The 23,262-nt window shown below is 38.0% G+C and overlaps 1 protein-coding gene across 1 annotated transcript in view; it reads right to left on the reverse strand.

Annotated features, from left to right (window-relative positions):
• Positions 1-523: 523 nt before the first annotated feature.
• The window catches only part of PPP2R5A (protein phosphatase 2 regulatory subunit B'alpha), a 43,676-nt gene continuing 20,937 nt past the window's right edge, over positions 524-23,262 (reverse strand). The window contains exons 3-13 of the mRNA XM_068676135.1: positions 21,429-21,530; positions 16,425-16,517; positions 13,814-13,944; positions 13,560-13,619; positions 12,490-12,598; positions 10,051-10,104; positions 6,072-6,122; positions 4,977-5,096; positions 4,769-4,896; positions 2,507-2,608; positions 524-1,767 (exon numbers count right to left, since the gene is read on the reverse strand). Of these exons, the coding sequence (XP_068532236.1) occupies positions 1,635-1,767; positions 2,507-2,608; positions 4,769-4,896; positions 4,977-5,096; positions 6,072-6,122; positions 10,051-10,104; positions 12,490-12,598; positions 13,560-13,619; positions 13,814-13,944; positions 16,425-16,517; positions 21,429-21,530 (1,083 nt within the window). The 3' untranslated portion in view covers positions 524-1,634. The remainder of the gene's footprint in view (positions 1,768-2,506; positions 2,609-4,768; positions 4,897-4,976; positions 5,097-6,071; positions 6,123-10,050; positions 10,105-12,489; positions 12,599-13,559; positions 13,620-13,813; positions 13,945-16,424; positions 16,518-21,428; positions 21,531-23,262) is intronic.

Raw genomic sequence — 23,262 nt, forward strand, 5'->3', positions numbered from 1 at the left:
TACTGCGTGTTTGCTCGGAAGGGTTTGCTGCGAGGAAGGGAGCATGCCGAGTTAACTTCTGCTTCTTCCATCCCCTACTAACAGAGAGTGCTAATAAAGCAGTAAGTATGGCAAAAGCACCCCCCAGTTCTTTGTACTTGAGATTTTAAGGAAGTGTTTTGGGACAAAATGTACTACTTCCAGGTGATTTCTAGAGCAAAATCAAGGCACTTTAGAAAAGCAGCAGTATTGGCTGCATGCAATGTACAGGTTCTCCTCTGTCCAGCCAGGTGAGGGGAGGAGGGAGTCACTTGCAGTTCCTGCTCTTGCCTCTTAGGTTCCATGGGCTTAACAGAGCAGAACAAATCCCTCCGCCCTACTCACTAAAGTTAGAAGCAGGGGTCACTGGGGTTTAACAGTTTTGTCTAAATAACTCGTGGCTTTTCATTAAGTGACAAGTGTAGTGCAGTTCAAGGGTTATTTGTGAAAGCCGTTCTAATTCTCCTGGTCTTTATAAGCACAAAGATGTGATTACAGCACTAAATACAAACATAAAGACTTTATTGAATGCTGCTCAATTCCCCAAAGATCTTTCATTACAAAAGTTTTTTCCACACAACTGCAATTTAAGAGATTGGAATGGTACTCTGATAAAAGATGTGAAAAATACTTGATCAAGTAAAACAGACAAGACTTCTATAGTCAACTTTCCACCTTTAAAAAGCAGACTGCATTTTCTTTAAATAAAACAAGGAACTAGTTACTGACAGCCTTCCTGCTGCACTAAAAAAAATAAATCCCAATTTTGGTCTCACTCTTCAGTCCACAAGGTGCTAAAACTAATGCAGAGGTGTCTGAGATAGTCTCTAGAATGACACTACTCCACAGGGAGTCCTTGGGCTGACCAGGAGCATCATTGATGGGCTCTCTAAAGGAAGCTCCATCCTCAGCTATAGCAGGAGGAAATCTTGGAGTAGGCCCAGGACCACCAGGCAGTGAGAAGGGAGTAGAGGCACTCACCAAGTGGCAGGCAGATGCATGGACCATCCTGACCTGATTGAGCTGACTTTTTTTCTTTTCCTACTTTGCCTCATGCTAATGTGAACTTGCACGTAAATCTAAATCTGAATTCAATCACAAATTCAAGAACAGCACCACGTGAGTTCCTTTCAAGGCTGTAAGGGGCACATACTGCGTTTTTCACGTTACTGGTAACGTACCTTGGTTTTATTTGAGAAAATACAGCACAACTAGAAGCCTTTTCTATATTCTTAACCAAAGTATGCAGCGATGTGAAAAGCACATATAAAACAAGGAAAAAAAATGTACATAGCAAACTATACCACCTATGTGCAACACAATCAAAAATTCAAGTCATAATTCTCACCACTCCCGTAATTATTTCACTCATTAAGGATGATAATTCAGGTCTATGAAACGCTGGAAGTGACAGTATATCAATAATTAGACAAATTTACAATATGCTGTGGTAATGACATCACGTAACTGCTGTATTTAAATTCAAATCTTTTCATTTACACTGCGCCAGAGAAAAAGCTGGCTGTTTATATACTGATGAGGTTTATTTTGCAAATTCTTAGATATTTCAAAAGGGTACAAAAAGTATATCTGCCGAGTAGAGGTTGTCATTTCTTTTATTTGGCACTTGTACTGTGTGTGTTTAGCACATTGTGAGTGCTGTTCTGCTTTTCTGCCATAGCCTTCTTAAGCTTTAACTCCTCTAGCTTTCTCCACAACTCTTCACGTTCCAATTCTTTCTTTTTCTCTCTGTAGGAAAGAGCGAAGTATCAATTTCAGATGTGTTTTTAAGTGCAATGTGGAGATGCAGGTACCTAAAGCAACCGTGTTCTTCTACATCTAGTAATTTGTAATGTAAGTTCTACCCCAAAGCTATTTTGAGGCAATCACGGTTTGCTCTATTAAAAAGTGAACGTACAAATTAGTAAAGGTTAGTGGTAAAACAGTAACTTTGCTCCAACTCAAACAATTGCTGTAGGATGGTTTTGCACAGATGAGTACAGTTCTAAGGAAGTTCTGCTTCTTGCTTGTTTGCACACGATAAAGAGCGTTTTGGGGTGGTGGAAGCACAACTGTTGAATGGAGCCTTAACATGTGCTTTCAGCCAGCCTAGGACCACGTCTACCCCGCTCCAACGTACACGTTAGTAGGTTAGTAGGATAGGGCAGGCTTTGGCTGAGCTATGAAGCATTATCCAGCAGAGCTTTCTCCAGACAGCACAGCCCCCTGCAGCAGCAGCTGAGCCTGGTTCCCCCACCCGAGACGGAGCACTCCTGAATGCACCGAGCACCCCGGGGCTTCAGTGCCAGCCATGGTGCTGCCACACACCTGCACAGTGAGTGCTTCTTACTCAAGTGACAGCCAGGAGCAATATTCAGCCAGCGCTTCCACTACAGCACCCCACAGCCACCACCGTTAAGTTCTGCTTGTCAGCTGGTACACGTTAGGTATGTATTCATAACACACATTTGGACAAAGTAATCAGTACCTTTGCCTTTCTGCTTTGTATGAGTTCGTAAGATCATCAAAAAGCTTGCCATTCATTTCCATCAGGGTTTTCAGCACGTTATATACCAGTGCCACAATAGTTCTGGAACGGAAGAAGTACAACCATTAGAATTACTCAACACAAAATAAGCTTCAGTAAAATAGCGTTCAGTTTCCTTTTTGGACTCTGAACTTTGTATTTAAGATGCTACTGTAAGGTTTATCGGTTTTTGAAACAAAATTACTATAATTTCCTCTGTAAATTAACCAAATGCATATCCACATTTTTTTTTTTTTGAAATGCTATTTAACTTTAAATTCCCAACTCGTATAATCATAGAGGCTATAATTATTGGTACAGTGGCTATACTATAAAGCCATGGAGTTATGTTATGTGTTTAACAAACTGAATTCTAACAACAGTTTTGTAATGCTTAAGTAATAAAATATGAGAGTCTAGAAAAATGAAACTCCTGCCTAATAGGTTTAAGTTTGGGCAAAAGAATGCAGCGGAGGAACCACAGCTGCACAGTCTAATACAGCAGCTAGAAGCTGTACCAGAACATTTAAGGGCAGCAGACAGCTCTGCTATATAGAAGTGTCATAAGAAGATCACATCGTTGTTTCAGATACCATGGCATCTTCAAGAAACTGAACAGCTTGAACAATACTGGCTGTGTCTTATGTGGCTGTCAGTATTTCCACTTTAGCTATCGTTCTTTCTTCTGCCTCTTTTTGTGAAGGTATTCTTATTTCAATAATTTATCTTAGGTAAGTGTAATGTTCATCTCCTTTAAGCCTACTCTTAATAATTATGCACAGCAACGCAGAAATTGCAATGAAATTGAACATTAAGAACGTGCCTATCTTCAAACTTAACAAAAAAACACGTAAGCTGTCTTCCCCCTTTCCCCTCCCTAGCAGTTCACCTTCACACAGCAGTATTGATTGTAAGGCTGTAGAGCAGGGGTGCCATGTGGTCATCACCGTGAAAAACGAGTGAAAGAAAAATCTAAGGAAGTAACCAAAGGACCAGGTTTGCCTTTTCAGTACACTCTGTCCACTGTGGCACTAGGAAGGCTCTCTACTATTCATCAGAGGTGTTACGCTCATTCAAAATGCGCAATACATTTACTCTGTCTATGCACTTCTTTGAACATTGGCATTCACATGGTTTAAAGACAAAAGCTTATTTAGGTTATTGGTTTTCTGAGAGGAAAAGCTTGATTTTAAGTGAGTAGTTGAGGCTGTGGTGGACAGATGATAGATAAAAGTATGTTTCTTTACACTCTGAAGCCAATTAAGAGTTATACTTTCTACCCCAAACTTCCTGGTCCTCAAGGGATACAGTTATCTGGTGTCTTTCAGGTCCTTCCTGAAGTAAAGAGCAACTTCTGGCCATGGCTAGGGAAAGAACACTCTTCAGATTTGAGGCCTGAAGTATTATTAGTGCTCCAAGAATTAGTTCTCCAAAGTTTATATTCAGTCTCAGCTGAAACATTTGCAATGAGACTTGCCATCTAGATAAATTCAGAATAACTTCAGAGTCTCTGAGTACATAAGATAGGGTATCTGATTTGCTTCAAAGTTGCAGAAGGCTCCTGCCTACCTTGCCTCTTGCCTGTACAAGCTTTACATTCTGCAAATTTGACTTGCAGCTCAGCTTAGGTTGCTGGACACAGCCAAACTTTGCATTTTAGTATTTCAGTGTCATTACTGTTTCCTTTTAACAGGAAATAGAAATACTAGCAACTTCTGGAATTAAATATAAAACAAAGCAGTAACTCATTGCTACCATCCTTTAGAGTGGCAGGCACTGCTTTTCTATGATAGGATCTTTTCCCTTTCTTATCTTGTCTGGCAGCAAAAATTACTGACACAGTCACTGACAGAATTTATCTGAAGTAGTAAAGGACAGCACAGTACAACTGTATAAGACACATCACTTGGCAAGTGGTTTTAGTCTAAGTAATATTAATTTGATTTTCAACCAACACGTAAGATCAAGTGTAATTAGAATATCAAAACCATTGTCCAGTTGCCTCCTGTGCTTTCAGTAAATTCCAATTCTGCATCATAACAGTGCAGAGCAGTGAAAGTGTAATATTGCTGAAAAGGGCATCTATTTTAGCACCCATAATCTCATTGATTTCATCTGATTTAAGTTGAAATGAAGACATGTTTACAAGTTTATGATCTAAACTTGAAACAATAGACTAAAAAAAATTATTTACGGTACTATAGGAAGTTAAAGATTACATACGGATTCCAGTGTTCTTTGGAGATCTTGTATAAACTGCCAAACATAATTGGTAGAATTTTATCAATGTTCTCCTCAATCAGACTGAGAATATATTCATTATTCCAGAAGTACAAAGCTCTTTCTGCAACCTGAAATAGAAAGGTTAGGGGTCAAAAACCACATAATAGATTGCTACAAGTTATTTTTGATGCTTTTTTTTTTTTTTTACCTGAAAGTGTGAACTTGACACACACTTGGATATTTGCTTAAATAAAGGTTCTTCTATTTTTTTGAATTGTGTCGGTTCTATTACGTCTAAGATTTCTTCAATTTCACCTAAAAACATCACCTGTTGGTATAAAAGAAATACATCAAGAAGCATGAGAATGTTTTACATCGCCAGTGCAAACAAGCAACATGCAGCTCAGACATTAGTCATGAATCCTGCCAAGAACAATGTACGTGATTGCAATTGCATTAGACATCCACTTTTTTTTTTTTTTTTGCTGTGTGAAAGAAGTCAATCAGCAGGTTCAGCTACCTGGTTACAGCTCCCATTGTGGAATTGTTCTTTTGTGTAATTGCTCTGAACACTTAACAGAGCTGCTTTTGCAGAATATTTTTTCTTTACAGTTAAAAAGATGCTAGAATAATTTATTTCTTCACTAATTGCCAGAGAGGTTACATTTACCTGAGATCTCCAGAGTAGCTTCTGTAGTGCTAAATAGTTAATATCTGATTTAAATTACAACCTGCAGAACACTAGGTAGGGGGCATAAAAAATTCAATACCTCTCAAACAGGGGCAACAGAGATAAAAGCCCCACTTGTCAAGAGCTGTCGGGGTGAGATCTGGTGCCATGAGTCAAACTCCTGATTGTACTCATTTTAATTACATAGAAGAAAGACAACCAAGAAAAAAAATAAAATTCCCAAGACCATTTAAAGTTATTTTCATACTATGGAGAAAGAACTGAGCAACTGAGATACCAAGTAGAAGTCTATGTCTGGGTCATGTTGCAGATGACAACCCCCAACCTACTAGTGTAACTAGTAACACTTCTCACCCATCAAATCTCTTACTCTATGCAGTATCTCGATAAGAATGCAAATTTTAACACAGTTCTTAACGTAGTAGCACAATAGTAAGAACTGACATTAAAAAATGGCAGAGCTGCCCAACAAAGATGAGCACTCTTCAGTTTCAAGAACTGCACGTTTTCAGCAAGATCTCTTGAAAAGCAGAGCAGAGGTAAGATGTATGAATCTGACATGCTATGTTTTACATAACAGCAGACAAGAAGCTTGTACAAGACAAAACCAACCTCTTTCTGACTGCAAGTTTTTGGCCAAAATTTGAGCAGTCCTCTGATTACCTATATGAAAAATACAAACAAGTTAAAACCAGAACAAGTTTCTATTACATATCTGATATAATTTGAAAATAAACAACTAAATAAAATGACTTCGCTTTTCCCTATCCAGAGGTTCAATAAAAACTGAATACAGGTAAAAGTAATTCCACTGAAAATATGTACTTTGTTGCCTTATTTAAACATTTATCTTGTTTTGGTTATCAGAATAATTTAAACCTTATCAGAAGTCTTTGATTATCCATTCCCACTTACTCCCACCTCACATTAATTGATATCATGTTGATAACATCAAAGCATCACAAAATGAAGTTAAATCTCCTGTAGCTAGACAGACCAGCATATTTTTCTCCTGATCCATGTGTTGGGGAGCACCTGTCTTGGTTTTGAAGCCCAAGAGCAAACAGTGTACATTGCCTGCACAAACAGGGTTATAGAGAGGAGCCCTGTCCTCCACCACGTCCTTTTTTCTTCTTTAATTTGAAGTGTGACAGACTGGAAACTAGAAATGATATGAACTTACAGAGAAAATAGTTTCCAGTATGTACACTGGAAACTATCACATGTAAGACTAGAAAAAACCCTTCAGGAAACGTAATTAGAAAGCACAGCTCCTAAGAGGGGCAAGGTGGAGGAGGAGGGAAACAGGGAAACAACAACAAACAAAAAGACTGGAGGCCTGTTTCCTAGAAACAAACATCTGACATGGCATCTAAATTACAAAAGTAATGCTGGCTAAAAAAAGCCGTAACTGCATGTTTTAAAAGCAGAAACATTCCCCAAGCACTATAAACTTTCATTCTGAGCAAAGGACCTCTGCTTTTATGATATAACAGCACCTAATGGATCATACGCAACCATAAAGCTTACTCAACTACACGAATACTTTCCATATTTGATTTTTCCCATGTTGATTTTTTCTACTTTTAACCTTCCCAGCTGGCTTTTTTGTTGACAACGATGTGTACTTTCAAAAGTGACTTTCTGACAATAATAGGATTTTAAGTGCTCACCAGTTTCGATCCTAGGATACACAAACATTCTGCTTCTACAAAACTGAGTGTCACTTCAGATGAAACCCGGCAAGTGAGGAAACCCCAGGCAGCTCAAAAACTTATGCTCAAATCCAGAAAAGCAGCAAGTTACACGGGAAGAACGACAGATCCCTCACAGAGCCTCAGCCGTGCAGTTGTACCTAGCTGGGGACGTGCCCCAGCCAGCCAGACTCCCAGCGCCTCCGTCCCATACCTGATGGGGCCATTTTGCAGCCTGGCCACAAAGGCAGAGCTCGCTCCCTGCCCCGTTCCTCTGCTGCTGACCTGGCCTCCTCACTGCTGGCTTCACGAACACGGTGCGGTGACATGGGGAGGGGAAACCCTGAGCTCCATTTCTCTGCATGACCTGATCTGGCAGTCCTCTCATCACCTGCTTCCCCTCCCTCAAGGAGCCAGGCTGGCATAAATTGATTACACTTGTTTGTCTAGGTTCACAATTTAAATACACTTTAATTCTAGGGCCACTTTTTCTTGTTAATTAGCTCGTAACTGAATGGCTGTTACACACTACTGAGATTTTGTATTTCTAAAGAACAAACTGGAACATTGACAGGTGCAATAGCTCATTCTGTCAACACCTTCCCTGCTCCCCAAAACAATGCAAGAAAGCCAAAAAATGTCAGATGGCTGCATTTGCCAAAGGAAAGCTGTGAGAACCTACCATATACCTCTTAACTGGAGCATGAATTTCCTGGTGTTGGAAGCACAAAACTGGGTTAGCTACAGCAGCCCAGTTTCCAGCACTCAGCAATGAGTGCCAAATGTGCTTCACTACATAGACTCACATTCTCAACTTCTTAACTTGACAAAGAAATAACATGTTCTTAGCAGAGAAGTGCAGACCTCAACAACATACCTAATCCTCGCTTTTTAGAGGATCAGTTTCCAGCCTGCCCATGCTTTCCCATTAAAAAAGCTGATACATGCACATTTAAGTTCGAAGATCTTATTCCAAGAAATACACGAATGCAGATCCGAAATCTTACCGCTCTTTCTACATAAAACACACACAATTAATATTCTTCCCCAGGCTACAAAATTCCTATAAAGTTGACTTACAGCAGCAGACACCTGCTAGACAGCTTATGCACCAGGGCTGCACGTTCAGCCTGGTTCTCATGATATGAAATCTCTCCAATGTAAAGGCTATGGCACTTAGCAGGGTTAGGTAATGAGCTCCTCTTGTCAGTTCTGCAAACATCAGGACTGACCTAAGGCAGACTACCGCAGTTACAAGAGCTTGGACTGAATGTCCTCTAAATTGACCCTGAGTGACAATTCCTGCCAGAATAATAACAGTGCGGTACTCATGAAGATAGCCTTCTGATGGAGTGCTTAAAATACTACTTGACCTAAAGCCAAATAAAAAAAATAATACAATGCTATTTCATCAGTTGCCCCATCAAATTTCAACACTTATATTTCAAGCATTTCAAAAAGTTTCTTAAAGCTTCACTTATTATCACTCCTCTTTTATAAAACCAGTTTTACTGTATGTTCAAATTAATGACCAAGGCAAGCACAAGTCTTGTGTCTTCTCCATTCTGAATTCATCTTTACTGTTGATGAGGTGACCAGAATTGTAAGCTATGACCCAGGTGAAGTCCCAGGATCATACTGTGGCACTCCTACATCAGTAAGACCTGCTTTCCCCCTGCAGAGTTTGGGCTTGGAGCCTGTATCACAGTTCTGTAAATTCACATCAGGACTTTGCCATGTTGTCACTTCATTCAGCCTTGCAGGCTTTTATGTAAGGTTACACACTTGCTGCTCATGTGTCATCTGTAACTGTAGAAGTACCTGGATTGCTTTATCCCTTGGCTTAAGGAACTGAGCTTACACAATTCCTTTCTCCTCACCCTATCCAACAAAATCGGCTTATTGACCAGCTAAGCTGGCAATGCTGCAGTGCAGTGGGAAGGAAGGCTCTTCAAGCAGACAGGACAAATTTGTAGACAGTCAGGCCTACTTCCACCACCTACAAAATAACTTCTTTTCTGATGAGGAACACCAACACTAAGTGACCCTGCAGAAAACAAACTTCCACTGAAAGGCTGGTGAAGATTAGCATTGTTTAAGAAAAAACAAATCACATAAGCTTTTCACTTTTCTGTCACAAAAAGTGATGAAGTGTTTAAATTCCAACATACCCCTAACAGAATGACATCAGATTGTCAAACTAAGTTTCTCTTTGAGCTGGTCTGATGTGAGTCTGTTTCCCCATGAGCTGCTGTGCTGCCCTGCCTGCATTCTTCCTTATGGGCATTGCCAAACCACTTGCACGAAGCATTGCAATCCCCTTTCTGGCTGAGCTGCCGATGCATGGCGTGGGAGATTCAGCCTGGGAAAAGCCTCTGATGCCTGAAGCACCTGGAACTGTAACTGCCAAGAGGCACCCCAGTAACTGAGAGGACAGAACAGGAACATCACATGGGGAACATCAGGGTCCTTCTGTCTAAATAAAGTGCTGTTACTCTTTCTCACTTTTATTTCTGACTGTGTTTTCCCTGAAAATTAATGCTAGGCACAAGCCATCAGCACCAAAAACATTGAAATTTTAGTTGTTACCAGGAGGAAGTACAGTTGTTACATAAGTGCTTATATAAGGTGATTCGCATGATCTCAGTGGTTCAAATTTTTATTTAAATTTGTGCTCCATCTTGGTTATAGACTAAGAGAGACCTGCATTTTCAAACCCAGGACTTTCTTAACAACCATCCTAGATTTAATTATTATTCCCCCTCCCTCCCCCCCAATGACTATGGATCATTAATCAAGATATCACAGATAGCACTGCTGTGTATTTCCAATGAGCTGCAGTGAGATACTACATTGACATTAAAAATAGAAAAACATTCAACTGAAAAAACACTTACAGGCTCTGTTAAAGTTGTATCTTTTTCCAGGAACTGTACAACACAATAGGCGAGCTAGAATGTAATTCATATGATTATTTAGTTTAAACAGACACTGTTTAGACATTGCAGCAAAACTAAATATCCCGACTTATAATGGAAGCACTTCAGATGAGGAAGAAGGTACAAAAAATCCCAACCCAAACACCCCTAGAACAGCCATTTAAAGTTCTTCCAAACTAAACAAAATAGCAATTAAAACAGCAAGATATACAAGCTAGCTGTATCTTACAAAAACTTCCTGCATACCAAAAATCTTCAATTTTATCATCCTGGAAGACAATCACTTTGAAACTTGACAGTACTTCCTTAACTCAGATCCATTATCTAGACAGGTTTTCTTCACCTTCAGTTCCTGTATTAACATTACACTGTGAATAAGCTAGGATTTTCAAACATCTATTTTTGGGGAAAAAGTTGGTACTTTCATTCAAAAGAAAAGCTTTAAAGAACAAATTTGACTGACCACACATTACTCGAATAATAGGTGTCAAAATTCAGCGGTAAGATTACATGTGAAAGGATGTTTGCCCATAGAGCTCAGATCCAGCTGAGGATCCCGTCCCCAGCAGTGGCCAATAACAGACACTGGTGGAAGAGTGCAGGGAGTGCGGGAAGCATCAGGAGACTAAGTCACAAGCATGCTCTCCTGGCCCTCAGTGATTTCTGCCCTGGCCAAAGTGTGATACTGTATGTTCCATAATTACTTACATTTACCTATTGTTTAGTTACCTAGCACGCAGTTAAGTAACAAAACAACCACCGCTGTGCCATGCACAGAACCATACACTAACACTGTTGCTGAAGCAGTTAAAACCCTAGATTCCATAAAGACTGAATTGGGGAAATCACAGTGTGTTTCATCTCACAACATGATCAGAGACAAAATTATTTATGGGCATGGCATACATATTTCCATACTTAAGTAGTCTGAAATCAAGCATTACCTTTCTATTTTTTTTTTTGGAATCTGTTATCCCAAAAGAGGCAATTACAATGCTGTAATTACTACAAGCCTAACTTACTGCTCCTACCCTCAGGATAAGGATGTGTATGCATGGATCCCAAAAGTAACACAGCACACATCAATCTCAAAATCCCATTAAAGTGTTCCTGTGCAATACATCTATTGTTCAAAGACACAAAGGCTCAATCTTAAGCCAGCTTTAAGACTTTAAGAGCAGGCTAAATTGTGCTGTAGCAACAAAGCAACGGGCCACTCCTGACTGTGCAGTACGCTCAGTGCTGGTTTCCGGATAACACAAAGCCAGAAACATACAGCGACAAAACTGCTCCTTCGTTTCCAAGTGGTATTTTGGCACATGGCACTAGTGGTTTACCAAGGGATAGGTGAATAGCCTGGCCAACAAACCAAACGCCACTTTAAAGCGCCCAGTACAGCCGAGTTTATAGCACCCTTTCAGGTACCAATGGCCCAGATTAAATGTATTAGAGAAAAAAGGCTAGCTTGCTGTACTGATCTATCAGGGAGAATACCTTTGGCATATGATGGGTCCCTTTCATATCACTGACTCATTCCATGGAGCAGCCTATTGCACACTAATAAACCACAAAGACAAGTGATTTAATTAAATTAAGTCCTAGCTCTCATATCAAGTTTTAACTGAGCTCTTGTCTTGATCCTGTTTGTAGGCTATATAGTCATAATGATTTCACTTTAATTAGAAACTCATTTCCTTGTATCTTTTGTCTATAAAGGAGCTATATTAGCAAGCTGACTAAGTTAACAAAGCAAATTTTTAATTAGCCACAGCAGAATTACTTGCGACTCTTCATCACATACATTCAATACTCAAGTGCCATATGTCTGGAAAGGATATATATTATTCCTCCAATAAGACGATGAACGTCTGTGCTAAGTATAAGAATGGAAGTCAAATGAATAACTGCAACATTTTGACAGCATGTCATGGATCTACATAATTTCTGGCTGATCTGGAGAGCTATTATGCATTTCTGCCATTTATATCCAACACCCTTCCCCTCTCTTCAGTCACTGGAATTTTTGAAATAAAAAAGCACTTCTGAAATAAGCACCTGGCCATATCGCAGATGCCTTTGTACACAGCATTTCAGTTACATAAATGAAGTAGCAATGGAACAAGGTCCTAGGACTAAAGTGTGACTGAGTAGCAAACTACACAAACTTCAGTTGATGTGACTTCAAATTGCTGTTACATTCTAGCATTTTTAAGATATGCTAAATATCTCAAAATTAAGACAAGATATGTAAAATCTTAAAAATAAATAAGTATCTGAGATTGCATTTGCAAATACCTCGGAATATTGACATTATAACACATACTGCTTTACATTTTCATTAGTTTCAAATGCAAATACAGGGAAAACCACAACTCTTAAAAGTAGGCAAAAGCTTACCTGTGCATGAAACAAAGCTAATCCCTTTGCAGTATGCATGGGAATCAGAACTTTCATAAGGAACTGCTTGTGTTCTGCTTTCAGTGGCAGTGCAAAACCATTGATAATACTGAAAACATGAAGAAGTAGGATTTAATTTTATTTTAAAAAAAAGTTTTTTAAAAAAGTATTTTTATCACAACCTCCATTAGGCAAAATAATCTACAAAATAATCTATGGTAAAGCTTACACACATCAGGAAGCTGATTCATTTTGCACAGAACCACTTAAGACAACTTGCCTTGCAAGAGAAAAAATAGATGGTATATAACGTTTATGCTATTTTAACATTGCAGTTTGAACGCTTATTTTGAACAACTTTTCTGTACAAAAATGAAGTGAAAAAGTTGTTGCTAACTCAATAATTTTATTTTAAAAGACAGTAGTAGAACAGCAGTCCTTCAGGCATGTTTTTTTTTCCCTAGATTTTAGATTAATTTGAGAAAACGGTATCCCTTTCACTTGATTTTCATTACAATTTTTTCCATGATACTTGCACAGTCTTTGGATTTTCAGTAAGGCAGTAATATTTATAAAGTTTTCTACTGTGAATATATCAGTGACAGTTTTAGAAAACTAGTAAAATGCTACCACAAAAAAACTTAAGTAAAAATGAAATTAGTGAATTAATGGCAAAAATGGTAACTAAAGCACTTACAAAGCTTTCCTGAATATCATTTAAACAAAACCAGCCTGCTGAAGATTAAAGCATTTTATTCAATGTGAGGTGAAAAGTAAACATTCATTGTCTGAGTCAAAGAACATGTCCTTTATTGGATATATTCCTCACAAGCAAGGACTCTTGAGAAATATTTTGCCTGTCATCTTTAAAACTTGTACTGAAAAAGAACAATTTATACTCGATATCCTAATTTTATATTCACATGGTAACTAAGACAGTATTAGATTATATCAGTGACTGCACTTTATCACTCATTACTATACTCCTCCCTTTCCCAGTTCCAAAGCAAGAAAGCTGAAGCAAACACCCACAATAACACTTCATACTTTTTCTGTCAGATCAAACTTACCTTCCTAATATCTCAAGAAGTTCAGCAACACCATTGAAGTGCTCTGTTTCATATATAAACCTGTTATGAAAAGAGACAAAAATTGAGAGAGGGATTCCAAAAAAAAAATCTTTAATAAATTTTAGATATTTGAAAGCCATATCACAGATCAAAACCAGGTCTTTTCATTCAAGAACAAATCACTGCAGTCACAGACCATGAAGGTAATATAAAATATTGCCTTACATACAGACATACAGCCAGACAGGGCATACCTGAGGAAAATGTTGTTGATCTGTTTCCTGATGAATGCTCGTAAACCAAGGAATTTTCCATAAATTCGATGAAGAACTGTCTTTAGGAAATCACGTTCTCGTGGGTCTTCACTATCAAAGAGCTCCAATAACTTAAAAATTAAATTGAAATTTATTACTTTTAGAAGACTTAAATTTTGTCATGCTACTAACCAATCTGAGCTTTATTTTGAACTTAAAAGTTTGCATTAGAAAAAATACAATCAGTTTGACCTAAAATTTTGTTTCGATGTCCAATGTTACTTTCAAAATTAGATTTTTAATAAAGCTGTTTTTTTTATATTTCTTATAAGCAAACCTAGCAGCTTCATTTCAGTCATATCAAAAAGTGTGTATCCAACAGAGATGAACAAAGCCATTCCAACAATTACACTATCAAAATAAAAATGAAATTTTAAGAATGAGATTACCAAATTTTAGGTAAGTGGTCTTTAAGATATAAGAATGAATCAATTTTGTGTCATATATTTACAATTTCTTAATTAAAATCCTGTAATACTGCTTTCAATAAGCTACTCATGTCTTCAAGGTTAAGCAAACCCATAATTCTCTGCAGAATCATTTTGTAAGACAAGTCTATGATAAGAATAATGCGCATTTCCCCAGGGGAAGAAGAGGGATACGTACGTTTAACAGAATGATAATGCATTAAAAATGGGCTGGGGGTGGGGGTGGGAAATCACAAGTAGAAGTTGGTTCATTTCTGTCTGAATCTACTATCAGTGTCTCCTTTTATCTAAACACCTCGACACCCCCCTACCCCCCACACCCCATTTTCTTCTTATTGATTTTGGGTAATGATCATGTATTGTTCCTATACAAGAATGTTCAACATTCAAGATTTAATTTTTAAAAAATTACAAAAATCTAAATTCATAAGAATCATAAAGTAATTAAATTAACTGATTCTCTAAAACAGACTAAATGTCCCAATAAGCTAAGCTAGCAAGACTTTCCACGTATTTTTGCTTTTGGAAGGTTTTCCAAGGATACAGAAAAGACTGCACTCTTGAAGACATCAAAAGGTATTCCAATCCCATTACAGGCCACTACTTCAGTGTTGTTTTTGTTTTTTTTTTTTCCTCCTGTTTGTCCAAGTAAGAGCATATTTAGAAATACTAACCGTGCTCAATAAGTCAGTAACTTAGCTCAAGTAATCACTACAGCCTCCTGCTCAGTCCAGGTTTATGAGCTTAGGTATGTCTACACCAAGCAGCAACAGACACAGCTGTTCAAGAAGTTTGCTCGGGCTCATTTCATTTTTACATTTAGAAGGAATTTCTCAGGGTCACTATCCCACTTTTTCTCCCATGTATAGCTTTCTGTGCACTGCACTGTCTTTCTTGTACTCTAAAGATCACATGAAAACATCAGGAACTGAAATTCTGCAACGTGGCTCCTAAGAACCACGGTCCAATTAGTAAATTGGATTTGCATGGCCAGTAGGTCAGCAGCAGCTTCAGCCTTGAATTTTGTGTGTAAGTTGAACAAAACAGAGAAGGGAACACCTATAAACAAGAACAGTAAGACCAAACAAACAGAAATATAAACAGTCACTGAAGGTGGGAAGGGGGAGTGTTCATCTATGTTGTTATTTTTCATTGCTGTACTCTGATGGCTTGCCAGCACTCACTCAAGTTTTTCCTTGAAAAAATGAGTATTTTGACATGGTAAAAATCCCCTCTGAGGTAATATGGGACAAAAATTGTTACTGTATCATACAGCCTTGACAAGTTATTAGTTTTAGGTTAGATGTTAGGAAGAACTTCTTTACTGAAAGGGTTGTTAGGCACTGGAACAGGCTGCCCAGGGAGGTGGTGGAGTCACCATCCCTGGAAGTCTTTAAAAGACGTTTAGATGTAGAGCTTAGGGATATGGTTTAGTGGGGACTGTTAGTGTTAGGTTAGAGGTTGGACTCAATGATCTTGAGGTCTCTTCCAACCTAGAAATTCTGTGATTCTGTTATATTTAATGTCTCACTTAACTTTCTTGCTCATAGTTACTTTGCATGGTGAAACATAATTTTCCATTATTTTCCTATGTACATTCTTAATTGATTTTCCCTCCATGCTTAACACATGATAGTATGAGAATGACACTATCCAGTAACACCTTAGCAGGTGCTGGAACACACTTCGTATACAGTAAGTTAGTTATTCACAGGAAAAACAATTCTGGTCTACATTTTCCCATTATAGACCTCTATGAAAAACAAACAAAAAGGCACTACAAAGCACTAAAACAGTTTAATTGGCCCACTGTTGATTTGACTGGAAATAAGTTACAAATCATTAAAAGCACAACTCATATTCACAAAATACAAAATACAAAGATCTTGTATTGCAAAACACTGAGGATACCACTTGAAAACAGTGTTTCTGAAGTTGCTAATTACATATAGCCTGTGTGATATGAAGTGCTGTTCATTTAGTGTTTGGCAGAAATCATTGTTGGAACAACTAAGGTTTAACACAGTGTCAAAACAAAAGCTTTACTTTCTCCTTAGCATACAATCAGCAGTTAAGTCTGAGAGGAGGTCTTTGAATCTGAGATAGAAAACCTCTCTACTCACCTGCTGTACAAATCTCTGGTCAATGTATCTCTTGGCAATGCTAGGCTGAAAATCTGGGCTCTCCAAAAATCTTAGGAAAAATTCATACACCAACTACAAACATGAAAATGAAAATTTTGAACAAGTTAATAAGCACACCATAATACAGATTTTATCCCCCACCCAAGTCAGTGGGACTATTTACATATATAAAAGGTATAAAAGGAAACTGAGGTCTAACACATCACTGCTTAATCATGGCCTCTAGTGGAATTACTGTAAGAATTACTGTAAATATCAAGAACATTTTAATTCTCTGAAGAGTCAAAGCTTAATAAATAATTTACTGAAGATATCACTGTAACACAAAAATCAAGTGAAAGATCTAAGTATTACTCAAATTCACACTTCCTACTATATTAAGAACATATTATGTAGAAATAAGTTATCAAACACTTATCAGCACTGAGGGTAAAGTTAAGTGCTCTAACATTATGTAATTCTGTAAAAACAGATTAAAGAAAGTTTGCTAAATGCTTCTGAAGCCAGGTTTCAGCTGCAAGCTCCAAAAATGAAAGGTCATTAAAAAGCTGAATGAATATGTAGAAGCCTAACAATTGGGCTTAACACTACATTTCTATATCCTGGGCATTCAATTCAAACAAAAGGACCTTCAGCAGATTTACCTTCAATATCCTTTATATTTTGTAGTACTTATTTCTATTGAGTTCAAGTCCCCATTCGCTATGATCCTGCCCACAGATGGAAAGACAGACAGGAGATAGAGACAGCGAGGGCCTGAGGTAGCAGAGAAAGGCATGAAGAAGCCAGAGCACAAGTCCCATATTTTTGGATTCATCAGAAGTCCAAGACAAATTACTGTTTCCATAACAATGGCAGGTGGGGGAGGATGCACGCTCTCCCAATTTATAAAATACACATCAGGCGTCTCTTAAGACAGAATTGAGAAGAAAAATGTCTTCAGTTTAGATGCATTCAGGGCCTCTTATGGTCTCAATGCCTAGTCTTAGCCCCACAATAGTTAAACAATTAGCAATAATACTAAAATGCAGCTTAGATGTATGCAGACATCACTGGCTGGACTCCTGAATAAAACCCCCACTGAGGTCATACACACAGGCATGTATTTCAGTGATTACCACTACAAGTACCTATAAACCCCCCAAAAGCCAGCATCTGAGTAACGCATAATTAAAAAGTTCACTTGAGAAATACACTCAGCAATAAGCAATTTTATCTAGAACATTTGAGCTCGCAGTTATTACGCATAGCCTCAAGTGGGGTATGCTGTATCTGCAGAGCAGAAGCTCAAAAACACAAGTTCCCCTTCACTCTTTCCTCCCCTCTGACAGAGACCATAACAATAGCTTTTCAAATCAACAGTCCAAACATACACAAATGTCGTATAAACAGAATTGTATAAAACCCAAGCTTCCCTGCACAGCCTTAATTTGTCTTCTTGCACATAAACACAGCAGACAATAGCAGTTGCAGAACAATAGAGGACAATTTTTTAGAAGTCTGGTAATAGCCGATCCAATAGCGTAATCAGACATATTTCCACACTCCATCCTCTGTCTTAGGGATTGACCATGGCTACTGATCTTTTTCAAGCTAGAAATCAGATAAATTTGCTAGTGGTTTGTATTGAAACGGGAAGCATATGACTGGAGGGAAGTCATTTACAGTTTTATAGGATTCAATTTTGGAATTAAATATTCATACATTATTTCATATATTAAACATTTCTATCAGTGACCACAACAAATAATAGTCATAGGATAACAGCCGGGGTGATGCTGCATGCAATATTGGAAGCTATCGCCAGAGGGGGGAAAAAAAGGAAAAAAACAATATCAGGGTATCAGTAAGAAAGGGACAAGAAGATTCTGAAGGCCTCAGGTAATAATAGACAGATACAGGACAGAACTCAGTGATTGCAAAGACGGTTAAAAAGACAAGAAAAAGCTCTGCTAAGCAACAAGAAAATATTAAACTGAGAAATGAAGGGATGGATACTGGTCCTAAATGCTAGTAAACCATGGGTAACAAAGATCCAGCCACACAATGAAGCCATGTCAGCAACAAATGAAAACCAGGCATATTCCAGGAAGATACTGATGTATGATACAGTACAGAGATGCACAGTCCTATGTATGCTGCAGAAAATCTATTAAAATCTGAAAGAATACAAAGGAGCCCCTAGAATCCTATTGGGCCCCAGTGCCTCTTATGAGTGAAGACTAAATGGGGATGTTTTGTTTCCCCTAAAGCAAGGTGGGGCAAGAAGGACAATTATGGCTTCTTTCCATAAATAGATATGGGAAGAGGGATAAACAGCCAGCAGAAGAACTAGGCTAAAGCATAATGCTATAACAGCGTCTTGGTACAAAATGCCCAAGATTAACTTTAGGGTATCAATCAGAACCAAACCCAAGGTTTTGGAATAGGTGTGCCTCGACTACAAAGTAGAACAAATCAATAGTAATGCAAGATTCTCAATATGTGATGGCAAACTAATTAGTAGCATGTCTCATTTCTACAACAGAGAGAAGATGCATTAGTCACTGTTTGAACGCTTTGTATAATCCTGGCTATTGCAGAACCTCAATTGTTGCTATTGTTCTTAAAGAGAGGAGCTTTCAGAAAAATAAACATTTAGGGCTCAAAAATCCCTGAACAGCTAGCTACTCAATCCATGCTTGAAAGTGTCTCTGTGACAGTCAAGTGACTCTGGAGTTCCTTGGGAAATCCATGAAGCTTTATCCAAGGTGTTTCAGGAAGCAAACTGTAATGGCCATTTCTGGACAGGCACCCTTCTTCTGTAAGCTAAGGATGGAAACTCAGAAGCACAATCCTAAGCATCAACAAGGAGAGTAAGGGTGGATTCTACCTGCAACAGACACTTGCTGGTCCTACCTTAAAACAAACAAACAAACACAAACCTGACAGCTATGCTCAACTTTCCTGAGTGTAAGTGAAGGGTTACCGTTAGTAATACTACTAAATCATGGGAGAACTGTTGGCTTTGGTAGTTCCAGTTCTCAAAAACTGGTCTGCGTGGGTAAAAGAGCCAATAATTCCTATTACATTTTGCTGATTCTGTGTTCCTTCTTGCAGGCACCACTAGAATGTTATTGCTTTAAGCTAACAACTCTACCATCCACAGGTCCCTAAATAGAAACACAGGGTGACTAACGCCAGCCTCTGTACCCTAGTTTAGTTGCTACAACTGTCTGGAGCATTGCTTTAAAGTTGTGTCTTTCACGTCACACCAGTTTCAATGTAGGTCTACAGTCTTTTGTAGTGGCTATGCATGCTGCTGGTAAGTTACTAAGCCATTATATATGATGTTTTTGTATAGAGAAACGTCAACAGATTAAACAGAACAAAGCACAGTAGAGATTCAGATTTTTTCTTCTCCCTCCCAGAAAATTGGCTATGTGACAGATCAGAATTTTGAATTCTACCATCCAGTTGTGGGCACATGAAATGTAAAAGAAAGGAGAGGAAAACACAAACTTGTCACTGTGCTGTAGTGAGCAAATCCATTCCAAGGACAGGATGAAAAACTGACACAGGAGAAGGAAATTCCACGATCAATAATCAGGCAGCCTGGCCAAAACTGATTTAGAAAAAGGCAAAGGAAAACACTGAAAATAAAATTTCAGATAATAACACACAATACTCTTTCAGTTTCTCTTAGACAAGCATAAAGCACAAAGTGAAACAGTCACAGAAACCACAAGTCTTTTTCTATAAGAAGAACTATAGTTTACTTGTGTCCTAAAGTGAACTGAGAAAACATTTACAAGTTTTACTCCTGAGAGACAGGCATTTTGAAGTCAGATGATGATGTTTCTACCAACCATAAGAGACATTTGCATAGCCCTTTTGCAAACCTCCCCCTGCCCAATCAAGCAATCCCCCTTTATTTAAGGCATAGCCATTACTCCTACTAATTAGACACAGACATCCACAAACTAATTATTCTCACAGCCTTTTTTTTTGTGATATCTTGTTTCTTACTTGGTTTAAGTCTGAAATACTATCCTGAACATGGAAGTTTAAATATCCAGTATTAGAAGTCCAGGCCTTAATAACAGCATTTCTTGATTATACTATATCATTGATATACAGGAACATATATGTCCACGAGGTATTATGAGGACAGGGTACCATCCCAACTCCCCTGTGAGAGGGGAGCAGATGGTATACGGATATGCAGCAGCAATTATTCTTCTACCCACTATTAGGAGTTGCTACACAGCAGATTTTATTTAATAGATACTACTTTTACAAATTCAACAACGAATAACCTGAGATATGAATGTGGATGATCACAAGTGACTTGGAATTCCTCAACTTTTAACAGTTTATTGAGAAAAATTCATCAGTACTGCAAGTCAATCACGTGATTGATACAGCAACGCTATAATAATCACGAGATTGGTACAGGAGCGCAACAATAGAATAACTAACCAACTGTTACCAAACAACAACGCCTATATTGTAAAGTTTTTGCACAGAGGGAGGGAAGAGGGTGGGAAGAATGAGGAGATATCTATTTCTTGCTGAAAAGACAAATAAAGGCTATTGCTCCATTTTTGTTATTGTCACAAGAAACTGAATTGCTAACATCTGCTTAGATTTCACTGAAATCATACAAAAATTGCTCAAGTACAGAAAACAATCTCTTAAATAAAGAACATAATTACCCAAAATACCCACACAATTTTAAGACATATATATACATACCACACTTCAATAACACAATTGCTCAATTTAAAACAAAACAAAACAAAAAGAGCATTTAAGCAATTTGGAATGCTTACATTCTGCTGTATTTATACATGCAAGGAAAACAACCACTTTTTCCCTTATGAGCATAGAAACACACTTAAAGATCAATTCTAAAGTTCATATCAAAGGCAAAAAACTACTCAAGTATGCATTCCTGGTTCTTGCCTTACAAGATGATTTGAAAATAAAGGAATCACACACCTGTATGTGGGGCCATGAGGCTTCAAGAGTTGGCTCATCTTCTTCTGGATCAAAATCTGGGTTATCGCTAGGTGGAAGTGTTCTGAAAATATTAGAACTAATCTGTAACAAAAAAATGAAGTTTAATTTTATCACTTTTTATTCTTCCACAGAGCACACTGAACAAGGTATTGCTTTTATCCTAAAAGTACATGAAGTGACACCAGCCAAAAAAAACCCACCTTTTTCTTTACATTTTTTAAAAGCCCTGAATTCAAACTGAGGAAAGCATGAAGCAGGCTAATGAAAATACCAAGAAATTAATTTTTGGCTTCATTGTTTTACAGATTTGCAGCTAGATATTGTCATATCTGTTTTTTTTTTTTTCTCTAGAGCCATTAAAGTTAAAAGAACATTTTGTTTCCTCCATAATAAAACTTTTTTTTTTTTAAACTATGTGACATCAAGAGCTGAAGTTTTATATAAGACATCAAACACAGCATGACTAACCAATTGTGATTTAAACAGATCTCTTCACATGTAAGACAGACAATCCCAAAATATATCTAATTTTAGAGTTCTTCACTTAACTTCATTTCAAGGTGTTCTTTACTTGTAAGAAAGAGCTGAAGAACTGTTTACAGTTTTTCATCTTCCGTCATTTCAAGATATTTCAAGGTTTGGGGAAGTCAAACTTATGTAACAATTGTAACCTTTTGATCTAACCACAGAGTAACTTAGAGAAAAAAAGAAAAAAAAAACCACACAAAAAAACAGAAAAATGGTAATCAAAGTAACTCAGTAGCAAAATAGTCATATCAAATCAATTTCAAAAGAGCAAATTTAAAGGGGATTTTTCAAGTATATGCAAGTCTGGATAGAAAACCCATCTTTCACATGTCAAAAGAAAAATAAATGCCATGTCATCTGCCAGATGCAACACACTGGATTTTAAACCTCTTTAACATGAACAATAGAGAACATGAAGTTAACTTCATTTCTGCATTTTCTACTGTTCTCTCAGGAACAGGTTTAACCCAATTTTTCCAATTAACTTTCAAGCACATTAGCCTTTTCGATCAAACCTGTTTCAAATAGCTGCTAACCACCCAACCCTGCTAAGCACAAAAGAAAGACTGTTTGACAGTTCACAGCAAATGCTACTGCACAGCTTCCACGGAGTCTCCAAGGTGTTGGAAGGATCCTGCAAGAGGGCTTGAAAAGATCCTGAAGTCACCAGCTGGCTCTGCATAGCCGAATCAGCTGCTTCATTAAACAAGGCTTAAAGCTACTGCATGAACTGACTTTTCAGTTCCTCCGTTCTATGCCCCATCCCTGTGGCCTGCTGGACATGTTAAAGCTGCAGGTACTGCTGCTGTACGCTAGAAGGGCGATGATGTTCTGTGTGGATATGGCCATTAGAGCACGATCTCCCAGTTTTCTGAACAGTAGAAGCTGCATTGAAGTTGTTTGATGTTGCAAACATAACAGGACACAAGTAAAAGTGTCTGGAGGAAGGACAGGAAAAACAGGAGTTTGAGAGAATTTGCATTTTAATCAAAGCCAAGGACCAAGTCTTGGTTCTGTTACTTGGTAATGCCTACTCTTATTAGGCGTGCAAGAAAATACCCATGAAAAACATTCAACACAAAAATCAGTCCCCTACTGAGGCTACACCTCTGGTAACAGTTCTTCTGGTAACATCTCTAGACAATACATCCTCTTACTTCTAGATGCATCCTGCTGAACTGATCCAGTCAAAGTTTCTAGTCCAAAACAAAGCTATTAACTACCAAACACATTTCTGTAGCAGAGAAACAGCAGTTCTCTCTGCCAGATCTTTCAAAAACTAATT

The sequence above is a fragment of the Anas acuta genome, chromosome 3, assembly GCF_963932015.1.
Source record: "Anas acuta chromosome 3, bAnaAcu1.1, whole genome shotgun sequence".
In the NCBI taxonomy this organism is placed as follows: Eukaryota; Metazoa; Chordata; class Aves; order Anseriformes; family Anatidae; genus Anas; species Anas acuta.